Source organism: Schistocerca americana, chromosome 2, assembly GCF_021461395.2.
Source record: "Schistocerca americana isolate TAMUIC-IGC-003095 chromosome 2, iqSchAmer2.1, whole genome shotgun sequence".
NCBI classification, from domain to species: domain Eukaryota; kingdom Metazoa; phylum Arthropoda; class Insecta; order Orthoptera; family Acrididae; genus Schistocerca; species Schistocerca americana.
In genome coordinates this window covers 922502030-922529631 of record NC_060120.1, presented here as the reverse complement: position 1 = coordinate 922529631, position 27602 = coordinate 922502030, and the positions used below count along the sequence as shown (strand labels likewise).

General features: G+C 45.5%; 1 protein-coding gene across 1 annotated transcript in view; it reads left to right on the top strand.

Moving 5' to 3' along the window:
• LOC124595428 (UDP-glucosyltransferase 2-like) overlaps nt 1–27602 on the top strand; it is a 123544-nt gene that overhangs the window by 63519 nt on the left and 32423 nt on the right. The window contains exon 5 of the mRNA XM_047134166.1: nt 12173–12395. Coding sequence (XP_046990122.1) covers nt 12173–12395 — 223 coding nt within the window. The remainder of the gene's footprint in view (nt 1–12172; nt 12396–27602) is intronic.

Sequence of the window (27602 nt, the reverse complement as noted above, 5' to 3'; positions counted from 1 at the left end):
GAAACTTAATAAAAACAATAGTTACAAAATGTCTCACAGCTGAATTAATACATTAAAAACATTAAACACTGTACTTATCACTTAGCAACCGACCCGGAGGAAGATAAGGTGTATATTACAAATATCGGTAATCGATGTCACTCACCGCACTTCAAATGAAGTTGATAAACGCACAAGTAAATTATTAACCATGGGAAGCAGAAAAGGTAAACGTTATGTGCCAAATTTCGTGAAAGATCCGAAGCGATGACAGCAACAAGTTTAACAAAGTACTCACCGAATAATTTTCCTCTGTGATCCTTCTGGAACTACTATTTCATAGCCTTTGATGTCATGTGCCCGACTTAATACACTCAGAACTGCTTCCCTCACCAGAGAGTTCACAAGTTACCAACCAGGCCCGAACTGCAGGAAACACACCAGAAATAGAAAAGCGCCAAGAAGAACTTGGTATCTTGGTAGCAACATAGAGTAACGTCCCAATGTACCACGCCTAGCCTATCACCGGTGATCGTGAGACTGAGAAGGTTATGCGGACGAATCAACAGTGTTTTAGAAAGTATTCCTCGCGCGAAACTCCGCTTGCCGTTCTCTCGCATAATATACTGCGAACTACGGATGAAGGGCAAGTGGGAGACTCCACATTTCATTTCCGGAAAGCATTTGACACGGAGCCCCATTCCAGACTGTTAGCAAACATACGAGCATATGGAATCGGTTCCCAGTTATGTGAGTGGCTCGAATACTGTTTAAATAATACAACCCAGTACGTTGTCCTCGACAGCAAGTGCTCATCAGAGACAAGGATATCGCCAGCGGTGCCCCAGTGAAGTGTCGTAGACCGCCGTTACTTTCTGTATACATAAATAATCTGACGGACAGGGTGGGCAGCAGTCTGCGGTTGTTTGCTGATGATGCTGTGGTGTATAGGAACGTGTCAAACTTGACTGACTGTATAAGGTCCAAGATAACTTACAAGGGGAGGCCGCCAATTGCGAAATTTAGATTCGATTCATACTGCGCATAATAAAAGTTCATGGCCAGAGGTGTAATGTGGCAAAGCACCAAGATGCACTTCTCAGCCGTTGTTGAGAAAATCGACAGTTAAAAGAAACCGTTGCGGTGAAATACTCTCGACGAATAATAATTTTCTACAGCGTCGTGGCGCAGCGGTAAGCGCTCGGGTTCGTAATCCGAAGGTCGCCGGATCGAATCTCGCGCCATGCAGTTTTTTTTATTATTAGTTTTTTTGTAATTCAAATATATATATATATATATATATATATATATATATATATATATATATATATATATATATGAATTGCTCATGCATGTTGGTGAAGGAGGATCGCTCTCCAATTGTACCGCCTCCATTTTTCCGTTTCTTTTAACAGGGTGTACCAAAGCTCTCCCGTCCGCACTGATTTTCGACAATGTTATAAGTTGCGATAGGGACCGCATCTACCTTCTTTCGAGGTTAGCAGGCAACTACGCTGTTATGCGGCGGCTCGTTTCGGCCCATTCAACATCTGTCATTCAAGTGTAACGAGCGAGTAACGGAGTTTATATTTCATACCTGCCACAGCAAATTGGTGTTCGTGGGGTCTCTATTCTAATTCGAACGTTTGACTTACGCTATACGTATTCGTTTCGGAATATCGTTTCTACGTCTTCCGTTAACTATACGTGGTTAACATTATGAAGACAATTAATAACATTTGTGAAATACAACTTTGTTTGCGGAAAACATAATGATGTTCGAAGTCGCCAGTTTTTCCACGACAAACGTCTTTCAACAACTTATTATATGCATAATTGTTGCAACAGATTGCCGGGAATTATATATATATATATATATATATATATATATATATATATATATATATGAATTATAAAAAGCAATGAATTATAAAAAGCAATATATATATATATATATATATATATATATATATATATATATATATATATATATGAATTATAAAAAGCAAATACTAAAAAAAAAAAAGAGGTTGCATAGCGCGAGATTCGATCCGACGACCTTCGGATTACGAACCCGAGCGCTTACCGCTGCGCCACGACCCTGTAGAGAAGTATTAATCGTAGAGAGTATTTCACCGCAACGGTTTCTTTTAACTGTCGATTTTCTCGACAACGGCTGAGAAGTGCATCTTGGTGCTTTGCCACATTACACCTCTGGCCATGAGCTTTTATTATGCGCAGTATGAATCGAATCTGAATTTCACAATTGGCGGCCTCCCCTTGTTAGAGAAACATTTCTTGTTGGTGTGTTGAATGGCAGCTAGCTCTAAATGTAGAAACATGTAAGTTACTGAGAATGAGTAGGAAAAACAAATCACATCTTCGGATACTGTATTATTAGTGTCCTGCTTTACACACTCACGTCGTTTAAATATCTGGGCGTAACGTTGCAAAGCGATACGAAATGAAACGAGCATGTGAGAACAGTGGTAGGGAGAAATTTGGGAACGTGTGGTTCATCTGTAAAGGGGACCGCAAGTAGGAGGCTAGTGTGGCCTATTCTTGAATACCGCTCGAGTTTCTCATATCCGTACCGGATAGGATTTAAGGCAGACATCGAAGAAATTCAGAAGCAGGCCGCTAGATTTGTTACCAGTTGGTTCGAACAACATGAAATTGTCACGGAGATGTTTCGGGAACTCGAATGGAACTACCTGGAGGGTCGGCTAAGTTCGTTTCGAGGAACGCTATTGAGAAAATTTATGGGGTCGGCATTTGAAGCTGAAGGGGCTGAAAGATTCTACTGCCGCCAACACACGTTTCGCTTGAGAACCACGAAAATAAAACACGAGAAACTAGGGATCATACGGAGGCATATAGACAGTGGTTTCTCCTCGCGCTATTTGCAAATGGAACAGGGAAGGAAATGACTATTAATGGTACAGAGCACTCTCCGCCATGCACCGCACGGTGGCTTGGGGAGTATGTGTATTGTTTCAAGTTATTGGCTTCCGGGCAGTGCCCATTCAGATATTTCAATAGTAATATCAGTGATGATGATGCGAAAGTAAAGACAACACAACGTCCCGTACCTAAGCGGAGCAAATATTCGACCCGGCCGGGAATCGAAACCAAGCCATTTTTCTTAGCAATCTACCGCTCTGACTGATGGTTAGTGTTTGGATGTAGATATAGACTCACTGCTGTAGGTGACACTCCAAGCGTGTTTGACCGATCCGCTTAAGTCGGCGTTGTGCTGGCTGCTACCTGTAGACGCAGAATGTAAACGCGGTCTCGCCAGTTAGGAAAAGATTTACTGACGTATACTATCGATCCTGCGCATTTTCACAGGTCAAGCAACTTTCGCATAAAAATCTCAGTTCCCCAATACCATACAGATAAACTGAGGCCTTCAATTTGCTTTGACCATAACAAAGACAAAATGACTGGTCTACTCCATCTCATCATACACTGTTACTCTAAAATGTACCTGATTTGACTGATTCCAGCTGTGACTAATATATCTGAAGTCAGGGACTACAACATTCCAAGCCAAGGCACGTAACTGTCTCCATCTCCTCAAACTCCTCTCTGGTCGGACATAGGGATTAGACCCTTCCACTATCCTAGAAACCCATAAGTCCCTCATATGCACCGTCCTATGTTATGCTCACCGCCCCTCCCCCCCCCCCCCCCCCACCTACATCAAATCCCTCCAAATCCGTGATCACCATGCACTCCGCCTTGCTTCTCACATCCGTCTCCCGTCTCCCGTCCCCCACACCAATCCTTTATGATCTGATTCCCTTCCCCCATCTCCTCCTGTTCTTTGAACGCATATGGATCCTATACATCTCCCACAAACCGGATGCGCCCCATCCTCTCCCACCCTAGCCCGTTGCCACGCCTGTACCACACTGTCCTGCCTGATCTCCATCTCCACATGCTCCATACCCTCACCCAATGTGGCTTCCACCAACTCCCCCTCCCAGATGTTGTCCTCGTGCCTTCCATCTAGCACTCCTACCAGATCTAATCCCTCCTTCTTCTCCCCCCCCCCTTCCTCAGGGCTTCCTCTCTCCCTCCCTCTCCCCCTTACCTTCTTCCTCCTTTCCTCCTGCCGAACACCTCCTTTTCACCCCCCTCAGGCTTCTGGCTCCTTTCCTTCTCCCTTTCCCCCTACCGTCTTTTCTTTACCCCCCTCCTCCCTTCACCCAGAGGTAGGTCCCCTTCAGTGCAGTGATATTTAACGTTTTCGTGGTGGTGTCAGTGTTTCCCCAGTGCTGTGTGCAGTGCTACATTCCACCAGCACCAACAGTGTCGCCAGCATTTGTGTTCCCACTGTGGTGTTTCTTTATTTTCGTGTTGACTCACAGTATTCATTCTCCGCATGTGTGTGTGGCTCTCGTCTATGTTGTTTTTAAATCTACCATTTATACTTATATATTTTTGTTCTTGTTTATTCGTCACTTTATACCATTCTAAGTTATGTGTTCTTTTTCTCATTTCTTCTGTAACTCTCTTGGCTGAAGAGCAGCGTATTGTGCTGCTGCCACCCATCCCATTTTGGGGAGTGAAATAACAATAAAAAACTACAACATTTTGCATTTCACTTCATTCACAAGCTTACATATTTATACGTCAAGTGCTAATTCCCTCTGTTTGCAGCATGCTAATACCGTATTTTATTCTTGACATTGTAATAAGTTTTAGTGTATGAACTTCCTTATAGACAGACGCATTGGCTTTCAAAAGATAAATATTGGAAATAACTGCTAACACTGCCAGATAAGGCACTAAATGAAGATGTTCATAAAAAACGCGCACAGTATTTAAAAGTCTTACCAAATCCACAATTTTCAAGATACGGAAATGAAATTTTGTACCATGCATTATATGAAATTAATACATTTACTGTTCCTTGAACTACCTATAACTTCTTTTACAGAATTTAAAAATTTTATTTTCGAATAGTATATGTACCTTTTACCCAGAAACTACTGAAGAGATTTCTATAAAATTTTCTCTATTTAATCTCTTTGTATATAGTAAGCTTCTCTCATGAGGTTTTGTAATATATCGAATAAGAGAATTTTTTATAATTTTCTAATCATAATTCTGTAAGTACAATATAAAATTCATGCAAAATTCCGAGAGCTTTTGCCCAAATCTCAGCTTACACTCAGAATTTTAAAAGATAATATATATACTTAGAAGATAATACTTATATGGTTTATAGAAATAAGTGTACGAAATTTTGTAACCCTAGCCTTCATAGTTTCTGTGAAAAGGTACGTAAACCTAAAAAAGCATAATTTTCAGGAAGTAAAACTTAAAGTTCAACCTAAAGTTTTTTTTTCTGATGCCACCTTTTAGAAGGCCCCAGATTTGTACTACGGGTCCACTTTCCCCTCAAGGCTTCTCCTCTGGTTTATTGTTTTCTGCCTTATTTTCTTCACCAAGTCTTCAACTAACTTTTCAGTTGCGGAGTGGCCCTGTAAATTTATTTTTGTAGTGATTTCTTGAGTGAAAGTTCTTAGCTTAAAGCCCACTCTCTCTAATACCTTCATCCTCCCTACATTCCCGTCATTAAATACAAGAACTGCATTATAAAGTTTTTAACATGGCTTCGTTGACAGCGACCGCTTACAAGGCAAAATTAAAGCTATGACAGCTCTCGGTCGCAAAAATGAAGTCTTTTGACCGAGGTGTCGACACTACTATGAGTGCCTCCATCAGAAGTAAAACACTCAAGTTGGCATGTCACGTATAAAACAAATATCAAGGAATGTAATTCTACCGTAGCTCTACACGTGTGAGCAGTCCATAGTGGCTTGCCTTCTACGTTTTCTATTTTGAAATGTTGTGACTAGAGATTTATCGCTTGATATTTATTTTATACGTGACATGCCAGTTTGAGAGTTTTACTTCTCATGAAGGCACTCTTAGTAGTGCCGAGACCTAGGTAAAAAGACTTCATTTTTGCGACCGAGGGCTGTTATTGCTTTAATTTTTCTGCATTATAAGTTGCAATTCTAACAACTGTAGCAGATTAAAATGTGGCAAAATAAGGATTGCTTCCTCATAAACAAAGCGCAGGTTTGTTATTGTTCCTAAGATGTGGTATGGTGTCACAGATAATGTATAAAAGTAAAGAATATATTTCACAACCTTCTAGATGCAACCCGTGCAAGAATGCTGGAAAGAAATCCACGGAATTGTTTACACCTAGCTAGTATTGAAATGCTGCTCCAAATAGCGAACGTGGCAGGAAGGTCGCGTCATACGTTTAATTATTTTTGGCTTACTTCGGGTGCGATTTAATTACTGAAGCATCGGGAACTTATTGCCCGTGAGTTATTCTTATAAATGAAAAAGAAATTGAAAATTGACATTCCCGGTCAGTTTCATGAACGTCCCCCCTTAACATGAAGAGTAATGACAACTATGTTTGCGAAAGCTTCTCTATTCAGGCTGCCTCTGACTGGCAAAATGCTTTCAGTCCAGCCGAAAACCTAGCGATATGTCGTGGACAAAAATTTTTTCTTTTGTAAACATCAGTGTGACATGGCATCGAAAGTTTATTTCAGCGTCTAGAAACGCTGAATCAAGTGGGTTGCTCTGTCACTGGCTCTTAGGCAGAATTAAATGTAAAATCTTTGGCGCAAGTCCGTGGTCGTGCTACTGGCCAAACTTCAGGTGGAGTGCACATTTTCATCGCTGCAGCACTAGCAGAGGAGGAGGGTGGCACCTTAGCCCGGTAGCATTTTACCCCAAAGAAACGATTACAGTACCCATTTGATAATCGGAAAAGTGAACCTGTGGCCATTCTGGAGGAACTGGAACGAAGGATAATTCGTCTCCTATCCAGGTTTGAACCCGTGGCCTCCCAAGCCAGAGTCTATTGTTCTATCCACTAGACCACCACGGCCACAACACTGGCTTTTAGCGTATCATATGTGAACACGTGAATTGGATTTAACATCACCGATGTATTCGGAATCCATGTTGCTTACTGTTGTGAGGGTCCATTATGTTCGGACACAGAGTAAGTTCTTGATCTCCAAATATACGCGAGTATTAAGGACACCTATATGCTCCGATGGTGTTGTTATAAATGTTATCTACGTTATTAATACTGTGGGAAAACCGGACAAGAAGCGAAATGTTTGGTATATGCCTATGGATGTTGAAAATTAGGTGAACTGATCAAAAATTGGGGGGGGGGGGGGGGGGGGGCGGTCTGCCGAATCGGCGAGGAAAGAAACATGTGCAAAGAACTGAGCAGAAGTTAGGACAGATTCATAGGACTTCTGTTAAGACGTAAGGGAATAACTCTCATGCTACTGGAGGGAGTAGTAAAGGGTAAAATCTGTAGGGGAAGACAGAGATTGCAATACAACCAACAAATAATTGAGCATTTTCGGTGAAAATGTTACTCGGAGGTCATAGGTGATGATGTTGGTGTAAGATGGGGGGGGGGGGGGGGGTTGCATATAAACCCAGTCAGTACAATTATGGGAAGAAAGGAAGCACCCATAAGACAGGAGAATATAATATGAAACTTCATGCGTTGAGAGGATGATTGTAGTGATAGCAAAATCGACTCAAATTTACAAAGAAAGTGGCAGTACCAGCCCACATACCAGTATGAGGTTACACCCTTCTGGCCTGGATACTTTTACTGATTCGGTTAGGAAGTTTATCATTAAGGCGTTGTCTCCTCTCCTGAGGCAAGTTGACCAACAGCCTTTGTAACTGGTCCTTGAAATATTGGATACTGGCATGGGACAGAGTTGACGTGCAAGCTGGTCCTATAAATGTTCCTTCGGGGACAGATGTAGGGAACTTGCTGGCCACGGATTAACTGAAGATAACGCTGACAGTTAATGTACACACGTGCCATATGTGGGCGAGCATTATATTTTGTGCGAGAGTTAACACAAGAGGGCACAAGATGCCCATGACTTATTATTCCCTCAATCACTACCAGCCTTGACCTTAAGTTCTGACAGATGGCTCTGCTCACCACGTCACCAGAAGTTGCATGTTGTGCCTCACCAAAACAACGGTCACTGCCACACTCACCAACAATAGTCATGTGCAGAACCACAATTCATTGCTGTTCTCAATTCAACGCCATTCATTACCATTCCATGCTTCTAGATCGTGGGACAACTCCAAATGCAGCCTTTAGTGGAGTGATGTTAACAGTAGCCTACATTTGGAATGGTAATTCCCTAGTCTGGTCTCAGAGCAGTGGTGTAAGAGGACACAGAATGTTTCAGAGAGTCCATTATTACTGCTTGGATGTCAAATGCTGAAGTGAAGAGGTTACGATGTGCTTTGTGCACAATACGGCGATCCTCTCTTGTGGTGGCCAGACGTGGTTGACCACAAGTTTGACGACGAATATGGCTGCCCTCACGTTTGGACGCAGTCCAATATCCGGCCACTATCGTATCCTAATCCCCCGAAAATCTGAATACAGCACGATTCGATTAGCCGGCTAAACGGAGACTCACAGTGAGCCCCTTTCAAACTCAGCTGCCAATAACGTTGTCTCAAATGGGTAAGTGGTATCTTCGTGTCCTTCACAGTGATCACTCAACATTTATCACTCTTCACGCCCTTTATATATCCTTCGAGGCATGGTAACAACATTAAACAGGAAAAACACTATTGCGGACGATCTACTAGTCATAGAGAATTGCAGAATACCCGCTGATGGTCTACGGATTTACAATGACGTCTGACCATGTCCCCTCCTTTTGACAGGTAGCGTAATATAAAGTTATCGGGTTTCAAGCACCACGTTTCGAAGACTATCACTCCTGTCACCTTGTGGTGAAGCGTCTTTTCGTAGGTAATCCAACTTCTCCGGGTACTACACGGCAATTGGGAATTGTGACAGGGTCCGTACTCGAGACCTAGAATGTTCCATCATACCCTACATCGGGTGCTGTCTGGATGCCTCTATCCTTGGGGATCTAGCTCCCAATGTGATCTGTAACTGGTACCAAACACATTTCAGTTGGGAACAACCGTCTCTGTTTGGGAGGCCATCATTCCTGTTAATTCCGAAGTCTTCCTTTACTATGTCCCAAAATCAAATGGCCGTGCACAGTACTCTGTCCCGTTCCCAATCGAACATATGGCCTGCTGTCCAAGCTAAAATCAGCAGCTCCCGAGTTGTGTATGTCGGACAAAAAATTACTCACCTGCAGGAGACATCAAAACATCGTCAAAATCTTTGTTGGCAGCCTCATTTCGGCGAGGAAGAGAATCTACAAGTTTCTTTTTGCATGTTCTATCCAGTTGAAGCCACTCATTGATGATTAGGTCAGCAAAGCTATGAAACTACAGTGACGTTAACAACGTTTCACCGTGTTTTCTATAGCATTAAGAAAGGGCGAATTAGCAGAACACTCTAGATAAGAGAGAGAGTGCCTGCTTATTCGTCAAAGCAAAACAGTATGTCATCTTCGAAGACAGGGGTGTCCACAGTACACATATATTGAAGATGTAGAAGCAACGGCAACATTTGATCACAGATAACGTAGAAATAATCCATGTTCAGCGTAATCTGAATGAGTGAGTCGAGCACATGGTACGAAAAAGACACCCGAAACAGCGCATAAGTACACTCTGCATATATTGCAGTTTCAACGCCGCAATTACACTGAACGCCTATCATATGAAAAGCAACAACAACGTGTCTCCTCAAACAATAGACACGACTGAATCTTCCTGGCAGATTAGACACGCCTGCATTCATTTACCATCCAGTTTCAAAGTTTCTTGACCCACTGAAGACGTGCAAATTCGTGTGCCACGTTTTGCGAGATGCCGACCTGAAAATACATTGCATTCAGGTTTGTTCACAGATCGGTTTCTGATTGAGACGCATCTTCGTGAACTGACAGCAGCAATTCGTGTCGGGTTTGTAATCGATTAGCACTGAAAAAGGGATCCCACGAGGGGAACCGGCTGCTAGGGGATAAAATTGCTCTTTCCCAAAAATTTTAAATTTTGAATAACGTGGTAACTACACAAACAGATAAAATATTCCTATTCTTAAGACTGTTTATGATCTTTAAATTTTTCAAATGCTTTTACACAACTGCTATGGGATAGCAATATGCACATATACACATGCTGATAGTCTCGCGTACGCGAGGTATAAAAGGGGATCGCTTTGGTGGAGTTGGTATTTGTACTCATGAGATTCATGTGAAAAGGTTTCCCAAATGACGGGAATTGACAGACTTTGAACGCGGAATGGTATTGGAGCAAAACGCACGGAACATTTCATTTTGGAAATTGTTAAGGAATTCGATATTCCGGTGTCCACAGTGTTAAGAGTGTGCCGAGAACACCATATTTCAGGCATTGCGTCTTACACGAATAACGCAGTGGCCAACAGAATTCACATAACGACCTAAAGTTATCAGTGCTAACAGGCAAGCAACACTGCATGAAATAATCGCAGAAATCAATGTGGGACGTACGACGAACGTATCGATTAGGACAATGTTGCAAATTCTGGAGCTAATGGGCTATGGCAGTAGACGACCGACGCGAGTGCCTTTGCTAACAGCACAACATCGTCTGCTGTGTCTCTCCTGCGCTCGTGACCATACCGATTGGAGCCTAGACGACTGGTCAGATGAGTCTCGATTTCAGTTGGTAAGAGCTGATGGTAGGGTTCGACTGTGGTGCTGACCTCACAAAGCCATGGATCGAAGTTGTCAACAAGGCACTGCGCAAGCTGGTGGTGGCTCTATAATGGTGTGGGCTGTGTTTATGTGACGTGAACCGTGTCCTCTGGTCCAACTGAACCGATCTTTGCTTGGGAATGGTTATACTCGGTTACTTGGTGACCATTTGCAGCCATTTGTAAACTTCATGTTACCAAACAACGGTGGAATTTTTATGGGTCAATGTGCCATGTTACTGGGCCACAATTGTTTGCGATTTGTTATAAGAACATTCTGGACAGTTCGAGCGAATGATTTGGCTACCCATATCGCCCGAGTTAAATCTCACTGAATATTCAGTGGACATAATTGTAAGGTCTTCATGCAGAAAATCCTGCACCGGCAACACCTTCGCAGTTTTGGACGGCTTTAGAGGCAGCATGGTTCAATATTTCTGCAGGGGACGTCCAATGACTTATTGAATTCATGCCACGTCGATTTTCTACACTATGCCGCGAAAAAGGAGGTCGGACACGACGTTAGGAGGTATCCCACGACTTTTGTCATCTCTATGTTGTCATGGATGATGTTGACGCTGTTATGATGTACTGATTATGCTGCTGGCGCATCAGAAAGGTCACACTCGTGATGAAGTTGGAATAATGAGTAAACCCTACTGCAGTGGGGCTCGGTGGAGCCATAGGAAACCACTAACATAATTTGAGAGGGAGGATGGAAGAGGGACAAAACCGAAGAATGGCGTGAACAGGAGCATTAGTGATGAAGGCAAGGTGGGTATATCTTGGAGCAGATTTCATCTCTGGGTAGTGCATATTGGTCGAACGTTCGGTGGGAGAGAATGAATAAGGCATGAAGTTGCGTGGAAGGTAAGATATTGATTGCTTTGACCTTTTTTTAGTTAAAGTGATGGATTCGAATGTATTCCAAGAAAAGAAGGTGTGTGAAATGGAGAGTTAGTGTAGGAATAGAACTTATTAACGTAGGTGGTTCCGGAACGTGAAGCGATGTGTATGTCTTTCTAGGATTTCAAGGGATTTCCAGAAATTAGGAGAGACGAAGTTGTAGACAACATTGTCATAAGTTTGGATTGGGAAGATGATGGATTTTTCGCCAAGGATAATGATAGAATGATGTAGATTCCAGATGTTGCCTGTTGGTAGTTTAAGCATGTATAGCGCTTCGTGTTGGATGTTGAGAAGGTGTGCTTTCCATATTAGTTTTCTGTCGAAAGCTAGTCTAAAATATTTTCTTTGCTTTCTTTGTTAGTTAGAGGGACGGGTTGGTTGTAGTTGGCGAGGTGGAAATCTGCAAGGAAGCAATTGTAGAGTGTTGTGGCCAAGGATTGTGACTTTGTTTCTCTGTTGATTTACTTGAAGGAGCCTCTTGTTACACCACTCAATCAAGAGTGACATTCGGGCGAAAGGCAACGAGATTTTAATTATTCAGCCATTGTGTTATTTCCTCTATTGCAGGACATCCAGGAGTTCATGGACGGGGCGGAACACGGAGTGATCTACTTCAGTCTCGGCTCCAACGTCAAGAGTAATTCGTTGCCTTGGGAGAAGATACAGGCCTTCCTGGATGCGTTTCGAGAGCTGCCACAGCGAGTCCTTTGGAAATGGGAGAACGACTCGTTGCCTGGACAACCAGATAATGTTATGATCAACAAGTGGCTGCCACAGCAGGGTGTCCTAAGTGAGTTGTGTTTACTAGTTTTTGTTTTTGTACTTCCAGTCTTCTGACTGAAGGTTTGAGGGACTTGGGCCATTCACTTATGTAAAAATTAAATGGAAAACTGCAGCCGTCCTTCCGATGTAATTTATTATATAGCTACCAGTTCCGGTGATTCAGTACACCATCTTTAGGCCTTAACTGTATACACAGTCCTATCTGTGGCTAACATCTATGAGCTGATTTCCGTAGACTGTAACAACGATGTTGTGACTCTAGCCACCAGGCAGCTACTACGATCTATCTACATAACAAATGAAGGAACTCCCGTATATTTAGTGAATTAAAGATTCTTCCAAAATGCTTTTTTATTCCAGTCTCTGATCACAAATGAATTCTTTAGACGATGACCATCTTCAGAACTAAAATATATACATCTAATGAGCAGTGTGTCTTTTAACATAAAACAGCAATGTGTATCACAATATACTGTCATACACCAGGGAAATGTACAGATAAATTATGGTATAACGTACCTTTTTTACACCATGCCCTAAAGTGATACGGCCATAATGGCATCGTCAAAACATGTAAATATAATCAGCATAGCATCGACACATATCTTTAAAATATGGTGTAGAATAGGCCACATCGTCCCCATAGTGATTATTGCCAACTAGCTACTGAGGTGCAGTAGAAATCTGTTTACCTACACCTTCCTTAGGTGTCGCTACTGTGGGCTTGCTTATATGTAGTCATCATTTACGCAAAAACATAATCTGATAAAAGCACATTAGATAAAATGCATGTAGCAGACTTATTAAAATTGATGACTATCATAGAAACCAATTGTGATACATTGAAAGATGAATGCAGTTACCCATGTAAAATTATTAAAAGAAAATATATGAAGAATATAGATCGTACCCTTATTTTTTTTATGGTGAATTTACGGTCAACAATTCATATAGCGTAATACATTGCCTGTGGCAACCTATAAATTACTTATGAAAGATAAAATGTCTATATGACAGCTGAAAAAGAGACAGATCAATGAACAGCGCCCTCTGTTGGGTCGGCCACTGGGATCTTATGTAGGCGCGCACCGATCGTAAGAACTTAACCAATAGAGGGCTTCACATACATCGTGACATGTCTCCCACAGAAAACTTTTAAACAACGTATAAGCATTCAATAAATAAAATTATATAGTTTGGCTATACATTCCACGAGTAGGTAGGAGATAATCAGGTGCAAGATTAGAGCGACTACTGTGCGGAAGTAAGGGAACTGCCTTCTGTCATCAACATAACTCATCAAGTAAGGCCAGGTATAAATACCCGAGGCATCACTTCGTTCTTCCCGAATCCAACACCACTCCTGATGTGGTCCTTGCCTCTCCAAACCTCCTTGGGCGCATCACCGCGGATGTCCTTGACCTCATTGGCAATGACCATGCTCCTGTCCTCCTCACTATCTCTAACGGTCGCCATCCCCGCCACGCTCCTCGCCCTGACGTCCCTCCTAAACTTGTCCATGATTACTCCCGTGCCAACTGGGATGCCTACCGGGATTCCATTCACACCCAGGTTGACGGCCACGACCTTACCCTCCAGTCTCCTGATGACATTGCTCGCGCTGCTGCCTTCCTGCACCAGACATTGTCTGACGCCGTCGCCACCCATATCCCCACCAAAGCCATCCACCCTCACCGCCCTGCCCTGCCTCCAAAGGCCGTCCTTCTCCTTCGAGAGTCCCGCCGCCTCTACCGCTCTTTTCTCCGCACTCGTGACCGGGATACACTTACCCGCCACCGGCAATTACAGCGACACATCCGCAACCTGCTTGTTGCGAAGAAACGCCGAGCCTGGCGCCAGACATGTACACAACTCAACACCACGCTCCCCATCAACTCTTCCAAGTATTGGTCTGCTTTCCACCGCCTTACTGGGAACCGCCCCACCCCTCAGTACCCTCTCCTCCTTAATGACCGTCCCTTTCCTGACAACCTCAGTAAGGCCAACCACTTTGCCTCCCACCTCTCTGATGTTTTTTCCATCCCAGATGATCCCCATTTTGATTATTCCCTCCTCCCTGATGTCATGGACCGTACGAATACCTCTGTTCCTCCCCTTGCTCCTAGCTTCCAGTACTTGGGCCACGCCCCACCTTCTGCACTTAACACTCCCATCACTACACAGGACATCAGCCTCACACTCCGCACTAAACGCAACACTGCTCCCGGCCACGACTGCGTTACCTACCGCCACCTCAAACACTGCCCTCCCTCCTTCCTTTCCCCCCTTGCCACCCTCTACAATGTCATCCTTGCCACTGCCTCTATCCCGACCTGTGGAAAACCTCCCGTATCCTGATGTTCTCCAAACCCAATAAGCCTCCATCTAATGCCTCTTCCTATCGTCCTATCTGTCTCACATCGGTGTTCAGCAAGCTCTTGGAATCCATCCTTTCCCGGCGCATCCATCTCCACCTCCACCAAAACCACCTCCTCCCAAACACCCAATGTGGCTTTCGACCCTCCTTCTCTGCTGATGACCAACTCCTCCGCCTCACTCATCTCCTCTCCCTCCAGCTTAACTCCCGTCGCTCCGCCATTTTTGTCTCACTTGACCTCGAAAAGGCCTACGACCGTGTCTGGCATCCCGGTCTCCTGTTTAAACTCCAAACCTACGCCCTTCCTATCAACTACATCCGTCTGGTGGCCTCCTTCCTCTCCCACCGCCCCTTCTATGTTACCGTCCATCATGCCAATTCCCACACCTTCTACCCCTCTGCCGGTGTGCCCCAGGGCTCTGTCCTCTCCCCTCTCCACTACCTCCTGTACACGGCAGATATGCCCCAACCCCCACCCCCCCCCCCCCTCCAGTACACCTCTTGCAATATGCTGATGACACCGCATTCCTCGCCCTCGCTCCTACCCTCCAACGGTCCCAACGCCTTCTCCAGCATCACCTTGACCTTTTTGCTGCATGGTGTAACCAATGGCTCCTGAAACTCAATCCTTCCAAGACCCGGGCCATCATCGTAGGTCGTACCACTCGCTCCTTCCGACTCCTGGATTTCTCCCTTACTGTCTGTGCACATCCTGTTCGCCTCACCCCCACCCTCACCTACCTTGGCCTCACCATTGACCGTCACCTCACCTGGATACCTCATCTCCGCTCCATCCAATCCAAAGCCCACAACCGCCTCCGACTCCTCAAACTCCTCTCTGGCCGGACATGGGGGTTGCACCCCTCTACCATCCTCCACACCTACAAATCCTTCATCCATCCCATCCTCTGTTATGCCAGTCCTGCCTGGATATCTGCCCCCCCCCCAAATTCTATCAGTCCCTCCAGATCCTTGAGCGTCATGCACTCCGCCTCGCCTTCCGTATCCGCCTCCCGTCCCCCACGCGGATCCTCTATGATCTCATTCCTTTCCCCCATCTGCTCCTATTCCTCGAACATATCTGCATCCTCTACACCTCCCGCCGTCTTGCTCCCCCTCACCCCCTGGTTGGTCCTCTCCTCTCCCGTCCCCGCCCCCTGCCACGTCTTCACCGTTGTGTCCCCCCTACCCTCCATCTCTACACCCTCCATCTCCTTTCCCAAGGTGGCTACCGTCAACTCCCCCTCCCGGATGATGCCCTCTCTCCCTCCATTTATCCTTCCTATCAACTCTGATCCTCAATCCCCCTCCTTTCCTCTGTCCTTTCCCTGGGCTCCCTCTCCCCCCCCCCTTCAGTCCTGTTTTTCTCCCCACTAACTCTCTCCCTACCTCCCTTCTCCCCCCCAGTCCTTTTGTATTCCCCTCCTCTGCCTACCCCACTCCCTGTCGCGTCTGCCCCCCACCCCTCTTATGGGTCCTCATCCTCCTTCAGCTCCTTTTCCGGTTCCCCCCTTCGCTTTTACTCTCCTTTCCCCCCCTTTTTTGTTTTCCCATGTTCTGTCCAGTTTCCCCCCACCTGCTCTCGACTGTGGTGTCACATTTGCCAACTTTTTAGCGCAGTGTTCCAGTGACTATTCAGTGTTGTTTGTCTTTCTCGTGTTGCGAACAGAAACCATGCTGTCGCTATGTGTGAATTTTATGTCCTTTGCGAACAGAATCCAGACTGTCGCCGTGTTTTTTAATTGTCTATTGTTTTCCCTGTCTGCTTCGTATGCATTTTTATTAGCGTCATCATCCCTGTGTTGTTGTTTTAAGTTCCACGATTTCTTTTCGCCTTGTTACTCTCTAAGTCTCCGATTTTATCGCCTGTTTTTTATTATCTGTTCTCTTGATCTTTGTCACAAAATCTGTCGGCTGAAGAGCGGCATACTAAGCTGCTGCCAGCCCGCCCCCTTCGGGGGGAATTGAAATTCAATAAAGAAAAAAAAAAAATTCGTTCTTGCGAGTCGAGTTCGCGATGCCGACGAGCGAGGACGATGCGCGCGCGGCCGGGGCAGCCGCCTCGGACGAGCCGGAGTCGGCCGCTGGTCGGTCGGTCGGTCGGTCGGTCGGTTGGGCCTGGCCCGCCGGACGTTCCAGCGGCCGCTCCACACTGGACGGATCCCAGGTTGACGACCCAGGCTACGGCACCGGTTCATGACAGGATAGAACGACGATCGACAGGCGCTATTCGACCGCAGAAGACTACACACCACACGACGAAACCGCATTCGGACGTCGGTCATACGTCACATCACGACGGACGCAGCAATGAAGACGACCGCCAGGACTACGCCAGAAGACTCGATATATGTCGGGAGGAGGATAAAGAAACGCTGAAGGACATACAACGCCTAATCCACTATTCACGGGACACGCAAGAGCAGGATAACGACACCTGTCTGGCATCTCCATCTGTGGACTCAGATGTCGAATCACAGCACTCCCACCAAACGGTCGACGACGCGGAGATGGCAGCGGCCTTTCCAGCAGAAAACGACAACGACTCCCCACACGCAGAGGGGGACTTTACGCTCGTATACAACAAACGGCGCTGAAGCAACGCATTAGCCAAAGACTTAGCCCACCCGGCTAAGAGACGAACGGAGACCATCCCCACAACGAACCGATTCGCCCCACTGGCACCTCAAGCTGCGCCTCCATCAACCACCAACAAGCCGCAGGCACAAACTTCTAATGCCGCAGAAGCCGTGGACAGAGACAAGAATGTGCTTCGCAAAGTGCCCCCAGTCACAATTTATTACACAAAGGATTACGTTCACCTCAATGAAACGCTCAACGGACTTCTAGAGGGCAACCTTAAAGCTATATACCAAAAGGACCGCATCAAATACCAGTTTGAGTCCTTCGAAGACCAAAGGCGCGCAATAAAATTCTTCACGAACCACAGCTTCTCCTATTTTACGCATCAAGCACCAGACGACAGGGAACTGAAAGTAGTTGTCAAACGCCTTCCGGCGGAAGTTACCGAAGAACAATTTTCCTTTGCCCTCAAGGAAAAAGGCTTCAAAGTGCTACAAGTCTACCAATTTAAGGAACGCGACGAGAAGACGAAACAATTGATACCGCAACCTGTGTACCGAGTCACCCTCCCATCCGGAAAAGACAGTGACAAGATCTATGATGTCAAATACCTGCTCTACACACGAGTGATAATAGAAACCTATAATAGTAAAGAAGGGCCAGTCCAGTGCCGACATTGCCAAAGTTTCGAGCATACAGCGAACTACTGCAGCATGCCAGCACGCTGCGTCCGCTGCGGTGGATCCCATAAATCATCGAATTGTACCCATCCTAGGACGGCGCCCCCAAAGTGCGCCAATTGTGATCAAGAACATCCAGCGACCTTCCGTGGCTGCCCCAAATTTCAAGAACTCCTACGGAAATATACTAGAAGGACACCAAAGAATTCGACCCCACAACGGCCTATAATTGTTAAGAACTCGGCCATGGCAGCGATTCCAGCCATCCAACAACAAGCGGCACCTCTCCCTGTGGAAACAATCACCTCTCGACCACAACCGGCACCCAGAGTGACTCTACGACAGACAAGACAACAGCGCTCGTACTCCGAAGCAATACATGCCCATCCGCCGACTCCAACACCAGTGGAGACATCATCTGCCTGGTCGACCACCTTTACACCAGCGTTAACAGATATTCTTCAACTACTCACCGCCCTCCAGCAGAAGCTGACGTCTATCCTCTCGCTTTTCGAAAGCATACTGACAGCTTTTCAAACACCCTAAATGGATAGACGGCATCACACGAGGGATCTTAACTTCTGCATTTGGAATGCCAACGGCCTGAAACTGAAGAAAATAGAATTCACGGACTTCTTACATCGCCACAAGATAGACGTAGCATTTGTCTCCGAAACACATCTCCGCGAGTCAACCGACCTCCGCTTGAGGAACATGCACATCTACCGGACGGACAGACGGGGCCGACGGGGTGGTGGGACCGCAGTTCTGATCGAAAAATGCATTCGTCACCACCTAGAACGTTTACCCCAACTCCAGACTTTAGAGGCCACGGCAGTAACAATCCACACGACGCTCGGAAACATTACCTGTATTGCGGCTTACCTTAGCCCAAAGAAGCCTCTCCACCCCGAAGATCTTTAAGCTGTTACAGAGGGTTACGACAAGATCCTCCTTGGAGGGGATCTTAATAGTAAACATGTTGCCTGGAATTCCCGTAAGACTAACCCAAAAGGACATATGTTGTTTGCACTGGCTGAGAATTTACATGTTTCCGTCCATGGACCACGGGAACCGACGAGGATACCTTACGTCCAGACACAAGACCCTGATGTTCTAGACATCGCCATAATCAAGAACATCAACCCGAATCTCCAACTGCGGACGCTGGATGATCTTTCGTCGGACCACAGACCGGTTAGGACTCATAGAGAGGGCTACTTTGCAACTCCCACTGCCGACGACAAGAACTTACGACTGGCAGCAGTTCCAAGCGTACCTCAACAACAATGTGCGACCAACCCAGGTTGTTACTACCAGAGAAGCGATTGATGTGGCAGTCGCAGTACTCACGAAGAAGATTAACAATGCGAAACAACGAGCACTCATGGAGCACCTGCAACCAGAAGTCAATTATGACGAGTTTCCACCACCACTGCAGGAACTTAAGACAAGGCGCAATCGATTTCGGAAACGATGGGTCCGTTACCGCCATCCGGATGATAGAGGGGAGACTCACAGACTAACCCGAGAACTCCGGCGGAAGGTTCAGGACTGGAAGCAACACACGTGGGAACTCAAAATGGACAACTTTCTATTATGCACCAAAGATGAATGGCGAATAGTTAAAAGTCTCAGACAGCAACAGCCCCCCAAAATGGCAATTCGAGGACCCCATGGCCTCTTGTACGACTCACTGGCGGAGCTGTATGCGGATACATACCAACAACAGATGACTACGCCCCCCACAGAGGATGGAGATGATGCACTCCACCGACACAGCGGCGGAATGGGAAGCTATTCGGGACGCCCCGATCAACACTATGCCCCGGCTGACAACGCCGGAGGAAATTCGGAGGATTACCAAGTATAGCAAACACACCTCACCTGGAGCAGGTAGAATCAGCAATACGGAATTGAAACACCTCCCGAGAAAGCCTGTTGTGCTTCTCACCCGGATAGTGAACAGCTGCCTCAGGACTGGATACTTCCCAGAGGCATGGAAGATTGCCAGAATAGTGCCAATACCAAAACCGGGCAAGGATCTCTCACACCCTGACAGCTACAGACCCATAAGTCTACTGCCGACGCTGGGAAAGGTCCTGGAACGTGTCCTACTGAAACGCATGCTGGACATCCTTGTGGCACACAACATCATCCGACCGGAGCAGTTTGGCTTCCAGGCGAAGCTATCGGCTGAGTTACAACTACTGCGCATCACGGAATCTATCCAAGACAATTTCAACAAGAAACGACATACTATTGGAGTATTTCTCGATTTAGAGAAGGCTTACGATAAAGTATGGCGACGCAACTTGATCGTCAAGCTCCGACGTACCACTCCCCTACCAGACTGCTACTTAAAACTTCTCGATAATTTTCTTCAGGATCGCAGATTATATGTTCGCATTGACGACAAGAATTCAACAACACGGCCTGTCCTTGAAGGATTTCCACAAGGATCGGTCATATCTCCACTGCTGTTTAATTTATATATTAACGACCTCCCGACGGTGCCACATGTTACTGCCAGTTTCTATGCCGACGACACAGCGCTCCTGACTGCAGGCACCAGAATGGACCACCTCGTCACACGAATGCAGCGCCAACTAGATTTAGTGGACCACTGGACCCACATGAACAAAATAACGGTCAATGCAGAGAAAACCAAAGTTATTGTCTTCACACGTCGGAGACCCATCGTCAATGCACGCCTACGGATATCAGACCAGCCACTCCCCTGGCAACAACTGTAAAATACCTGGGAGTGCATCTGGACGCCAAACTGTTGTATAGTCATCATATTATGGAGAAGAAGACGTCTGGCCTCAAAATGCTGGGAGCTCTCCTCCCATTTCTGAAGAGCCCATACCTCAGCCAACGCACGAAACTCCAGTTGTACCATGCCACAGTCGAACCATCTATTTTGTATGGATCGACCTCTTGGGGTACTACGTGTGCCACTAACTACAAGAAGCTACAGGTTGTACAAAGCAGATGCCTACGATGGATCACAGGAGCCCAATGGTGGATCCGAAATCATGACATTCATCGAGCCTTAAGCGAATCTTACCTCTCAAACAAGGTCAAGGAGAAGGCACGAACCTTATTTCGGAAGTTGGACATGATACGTGACAGTACACCACAACTCACCACAGTAGGTGTGGTAGAACCATTACGCAACCACAAATATAAAGTACCGAAGGCGATAGTATTTGAGCCTCCGTAAATGATATCCCTACGTAATTCTCCATAATTTAAGGCCATATCGTTCTTTAGCACTTCTACACACATGTTTTCAAACACACACCAAAAGCAGCGAGTTAAAGGACCCTTCTGTGTGCCCAAACTAAAGCTGAAAGAAGGATAAATAAATAAAGAGAAAATTTTTACCCCTTCCATTCCCTACAGAAGTAAAAATCAACGAAGTTGATCAGACTTCAGCACCACCACAAAAAGAAAAAAAAAAAAATTGGTTCTTGTAGTATGTTATCAAACAAAACAAAGCAGGCGTTTGGTACCCTAGGGGGTTGATGCCTTTTGGCATTGTAAATTTTTAACTCCAACAAGTCGAGAGCGCGACCTTCTCTGCCCTATGTAAAATAAGCATACAACTCTTGCTATTCTTCCAAAACCTCAAAGACGATTTTCCCGAGAATTTGTGAGAGCTGCATCGAAATGCTTCGGTTGATTGATATTCGAGCTATGAACTTCACGTACCGTAAAAATAAAAAATTATCATGTAGGCTTGTTGTTAGCACCTCGCGAAGGCAGTCAGGCGAGTCGATATCTGCATGTTGCAGCGGTAGCCGTTGGTGCAGCCTAATCCGGCTGCCGCTCGGAGGGCTCCCGCCGCTCTCGCTGGCGACCGTCCGCCTTCTCCCGAACAAGATGCCCTGTCTGGTGTCTCCTACACCACTGTGCCCCACAGAGAGCCTTTCTGACTGTCCCTCACATTTCTCTTTATAAATGTCGTGTGGCTAGGGCCTGCCGTCGGATAGACCGTTCGCCGGGTGCAGATCTTTCGATTTGACGCCACTTCGGTGACTTCTGCGTCGATGGGGATGATATGTGATGATTAGGACAACACAACACCCAGTCCCTCAGCAGGGAAAATCTCCGACCCAGCCAGGAATCGAACCCGGGCTCTTAGGATTGGTATTTTGTCGCACTGACCACTTTTCTTAAATCTCATTTTGTTCGTTTTTGGTCGTTGTATTTGTTCTGGAAGGATGTCCCTTCACACTTGTTCAAGTTTGTCATTCACCCATTCACTCAGTTATTTTGTTACAGAGGGCAGCTATTCCTCCCACCGAACACGCTGAGCTACCGTGCCGGCTATTACACATTACTGTGACAAACGCCTGTGTTCGATGTCGACATGCAATAACAGACGGTAGGTGGCAGCACTAGCAATGGAAGATATACAGGGTGTGAATTTTAAGGTGGCAAATCAGAATAACTCGAAAAATAAGCTTCACACGACAAAATGCGTAGATTCCAAAGTTGATTATTTTCGAGGGGGACATCTGCTGGTGCTAAAATTAGCCGGCCACCCCAGCCCCCTGAGGATGGGGTGGGAGGCAACTTTAAAATTTCAAATGGGTACACCCATTTTTTATTGCAGAATCAGATTCTAAATAAAAAACTACGTCCATTCTGTCTTAAACATTTGTTTTGATTCTTGGTATTTTGCGCTGTAATTCAAGAAAATCCATGTTCTCATTTTTGCGAGGAACATGGGTACGAATAAATAAAAAATAATTATTTACTTCGTAAACTTTGATTCGTTGAAACTGATCGGAGTGTTTTTAATACTGTGGCCAACTTTTAACCTGTGCATGCGCATCCAGTGTCTTCTCTGTGTTTTAAGAATCGCCAATTGTGTTTTTTAACTTTCTGGTGACTTTTTTAACTGTTCCCAATGAACTTCTACATGACAGTGTATTTTTACCTCCATTTTCTCCCCTTACTCTGTTTTATGTTCCCCTTTTTTATCTCCTTATGTATGTATTAATTTATTCTTGTTTTAGTTATCATGTCATTCGGCTGCAGAGCGGCCAGTTGTGCTGCTGACAGCCCTCCCCTGCCCATATGGGGCAGGGGCATGAAATCACAATAAAGAAAAAAAAAAAAAAAATTCGTTGAAACTGAAACTCTCCTTCTCTCCCCATAGGGTGTAGCGTTATACAAATCAGGCGTCGAGAATGGCGTTACACAAATCAGGCGTCGAGAATGGCGTTATACAAATCAGGCGTCGAGAATGGCGTTATCCAAATCAGCCGCCGAGGCAACTGTGGTGCACTATGGGCCATAGATGACAGGGGAGAATGACAGCTGCAGAATGGGTGTGCTACTGGTCAGCAACTGAAAGCCCAGACAAACGACGGGGCTAACAACAGCGTTTCCTCAACGGCTGTCCAGCGAACGTTCCTTCGTGTGGTGCTCTGCAGGAGGTGCGACGTTCATGCACACATGCTGACTGCCGTTCATCGGCGACGAAGGCTGGCATTTGCACGTCAGTACCGTGAGTAGACTACTGAATGGCGCCAGGTGGCCATTTGAGATGAATCAAATTTCATGCTTCATTGGACAGATGGCCGTTCGCTTGTACGGCTTAAAAATCTCACAGCAAACACTGAAGCCGGAGGAGAGGCCGTTATGGTTTGGGGAATGTTTTCGTAGCGTTCCCAGTGTGACAGCGTCATTATCGAAAACACAATGGATCAACACAAGAATGTTTCTATCCTTGCCGACCATGTCCACGCGTATATGCACTTTGTTTCTCCGCGGCACAACAGCATATACACTACTGGCCATTAAAATTGCTATACCAAGAGGAAATGCAGATGATAAACGGGTATTCATTGGACAAATATATTATACTAGAACTGACATGTGATTACATTTTCACGCAATTTGGGTGCATAGATCCTGAGAAATCAGTACCCAGAACAACCACCTCTGGCCGTAATTACGGCCTTGATACGCCTGGGCATTAAGTCAAACAGAGCTTGGATGGCGTGTACAGGTACAGCTGTTCGTGCAGCTTCAACACGATACCACAGTTCATCAAGAGTAGTGACTGGCGTATTGTGACGGGAAAGTTGTTCGGCCACCATTGACCAGACGTTTTCAATTGGGGAGATTATTTATCCTGCAGAAATGTAGGGTTTCGCAGGGATTGAATGAAGGGTAGAACCACGGGTCGTAACACATCTGAAATGTAACTCCACTGTTCAAAGTGCCGTCAATGCGAGCAACAGGTGACCGAGACGTGTAGCCTATGGCACCACAAACCATCACGCCAGGTGATACGCCAGTATGGCGATGACGAATACACGCTTCCAATGTGCGTTCACCGCGATGTCGCCAAACACTGAAGTGTTAATCATGATGCTGTAAACAGAACCTGGATTCATCCGAAAAAATGACGTTTTGCCATTCGTGCACCCAGGTTCGTCGTTGAGTACACCATCGCAGGCGCTCCTGTCTGTGGTGCAGCGTTAAGGGTAACCGCAGCCGTGGTCTCCGAGCTGATAGTCCATGCTACTACAAACGTCGTCGAACTGTTCGTGCAGATGGTTGTTGTCTTGCAGACGTCCCCATCTGTTGACTCAGGGATCGAGACGTGGCTGCACTATCCGTAACAGCCATGCGGATAAGTTGCCTGTCGTCTCGACTGCTAGTGATACGAGGCCGTTGGGATCCAGCACGGCGTTCCGTATTACCTTCCTGAACTCACCGATTCCATAATCTGCTAACAGTCATTTGATCTCGACCAACGCGAGCAGCAATGTTACGATACGATAATCCGCAATCGCGATAGGCTACAGTCCGACCTTCATCAAAGTCGGAAACGTGACGGTACGCTTTTCTCCTCCTTACACGAGGCATCACAGCAACGTTTCACCAGGCAACGCTGGTCAACTGCTGTTTGTGTATGAGAAATCGGTTGGAAACTTTCCTCATGTCAGCACGTTGTAGGTGTCGGGTGTCGCCACCGGCGCCAACCTTGTGTGAATGCTCTATAAAGCTAATCATTTGCATATCACAGCATCTTCTTCCTGTCGGTTAAATTTCGAGTCTGTAGCACGTCATCTTCGTGGTGTAGCAATTTTAATGGCCAGTAGGGTACCAGCAGGACAATGAAACGTGTCGCGCAGTACGCAGTGTTGGTGTGTGGTTCGAAGAGCCTCAAGATGGGTTTACCGTACTCACCTGGCCACCAAACATACCGCTTTCAAACAGAATCGAGAATCCGTGGGACCACCTCGATCGGGCTGTTTCTCAATCGAGACACATAGAAAGCGCAGTTGGCTACGGCCCTGTTGTCGCCATGGATCCACATCCCTGTCGACATCTTCCAGAACCTCACCAAATGTCTTCCTGTATGTCTCGCAGCGGTCCAAGCTGCAAAAGGTGGTTATTAAGGCTTTTGACACGTGGTCACATTAATGTAACTTGCCAGTGTGGTCACTCTCCGCGTGTTTTACAAAAAAATAATCAGGTTTTTCTTAACAAAAGATAGTAATGACGTTCTTAATTGTTTATAATTATCAGTAGTTTGAAAGTTTAACACCGTAAAGTAAGAATTGCAGTTTCAATTTACCTTCTATGGTTTCCAGCAATGCTGGTGGATGTCGTCGTAGTGTTCCTGTGTCGGCTGTGCAGAACACTTGAACACGTCCATCTTGGTAAACGTACGCTACGGAAATTGTTGAAAACTTTTTGGATCTCATCTTCGCAGAACTGTTACACACTGAATACTGACGATTATCAACACAGTAGGGTCAGTTTTTCTAGTTTTAAGCAGCTCTATATCCTGAAAGAATGTTGTTGTTGATGTGATCTTCAGCCCTGAGACTGGTTTGATGCAGCTCTCCATGCTACTCTATCCTGCGCAAGCTTCTTCACCTCCCAGTACCTACTGCAGCCTACATCCTTCTGAATCTGCTCAGTGAATACATCTCTTGGTCTCCCTCTACAATTTTTACCCTCCACGCTGCCCTCCAATACTAAATTGGTGATCCCTCGATGACTCAGAACATGTGCTACCAACCGATCCCTTCTTCTAGTCAATACTATTTATCGTCCACGTTTCACTTCCATACATGACTACACTCCATACAAATACTTTCAGAAATGACTTCCTGGCATTTAAATCTATACTCGATGTTAACAAATTTTTCTTCTTCAGAAATGCTTTCCTTGCCATTGCCAGTCTACATTCTATATCCTCTCTACTTCGACCATCATCAGTTATTTTGCTTCCCAAATAACAAAACTCCTTTACTACTTTAAGTGTCTCATTTCCTAATCTAATTCCCTCAGCATCACCCTACTTAATTCGACTACATTCCATTATCCTCGTTTTGCTTTTGTTGATGTTCATTTTATACCCTCCTTTCAAGACACCGTCCATTCCGTTCAACTGCTCTTCCAAGTCCTTTGCTGTCTCTGACAGAATTACAATGTCATCGGCGAACTCTAAGTGTTCATTTCTTCTCCATGGATTTCAATACCTACTCCGAGCTTTTCTTTTGTTTCCTTTATTGCTTGCTCAATATACAGATTGAATAACATCGGGGAGAGGCTACAACCCTGTCTCACTCCCTTCCCGACCACTGCATCCCTTTCGTACCCCTCGACTCTTATAACTGCCATCTGGTTTCTGTACAAATTGTAAATACCGCTGCCACCATCAGAATTTGAAAGAGAGTATTCCAATCAACATTGTCAAAAGCTTTCTCTAAGTCTACAAATGCTAGAAACGTAGGTTTGGCTTTCCTTAATCTTTCTTCTAAGATAAGTCGTAGGGTCAGTATTGCCTCACGTGTTCCAACATTTCTACGGAATCCAAACTGATCTTCCCCGAGGTCGGCTTCTATCAGTTTTTCCATTCGTCTGTAAAGAATTCGCGTTAGTATTTTGCAGCTGTGACTTATTAAACTGATAGTTCGGTAATTTTCACATCTGTCAACACCTGCTTTCTTTGGGATTGTAATTATTATATTCTTCTTGAAGTCTGAGGGTATTTCGCATGTCTCATACATCTTGCTCACCATATGGTAGAGTTTTGTCGGGACTGGCTCTCCCAAGACCGTCAGTAGTTCCAATGGAATGTTGTTTACTCCCGGGGCCTTGTTTCGACTCAGGTCTGTCAAACTCTTCACGCAGTATCGTATCTCCCATTTCATCTTCATCTACATCCTATTCCATTTCCGTAATATTGTCCTCAAGTACATCGCCCTTGTATAGACCGTCTATATACTCCTTCAACCTTTCTGCTTTCCCTTCTTTGCTTAGAACTGGGCTTCCATCAGCGCTCTTAATATTCATACAAGTGGCTCTCTTTTCTCCAAAGGTTTCTTTAATTTTCCTGTAGGCGGTATCTATCTTACCCGTAGTGAGATAAGCCTCTACATCCTTACATTTGTCCTCTAGCCATGCCTGCTTAGCCATTTTGCACTTCCTGTCGATCTCATTTTTGAGATGTTTGTATTCCTTTTTGCCTGCTTCATTTACTGCATTTTTAAATTTTCTCCTTTCATCAATTAAATTCAATGTCTCT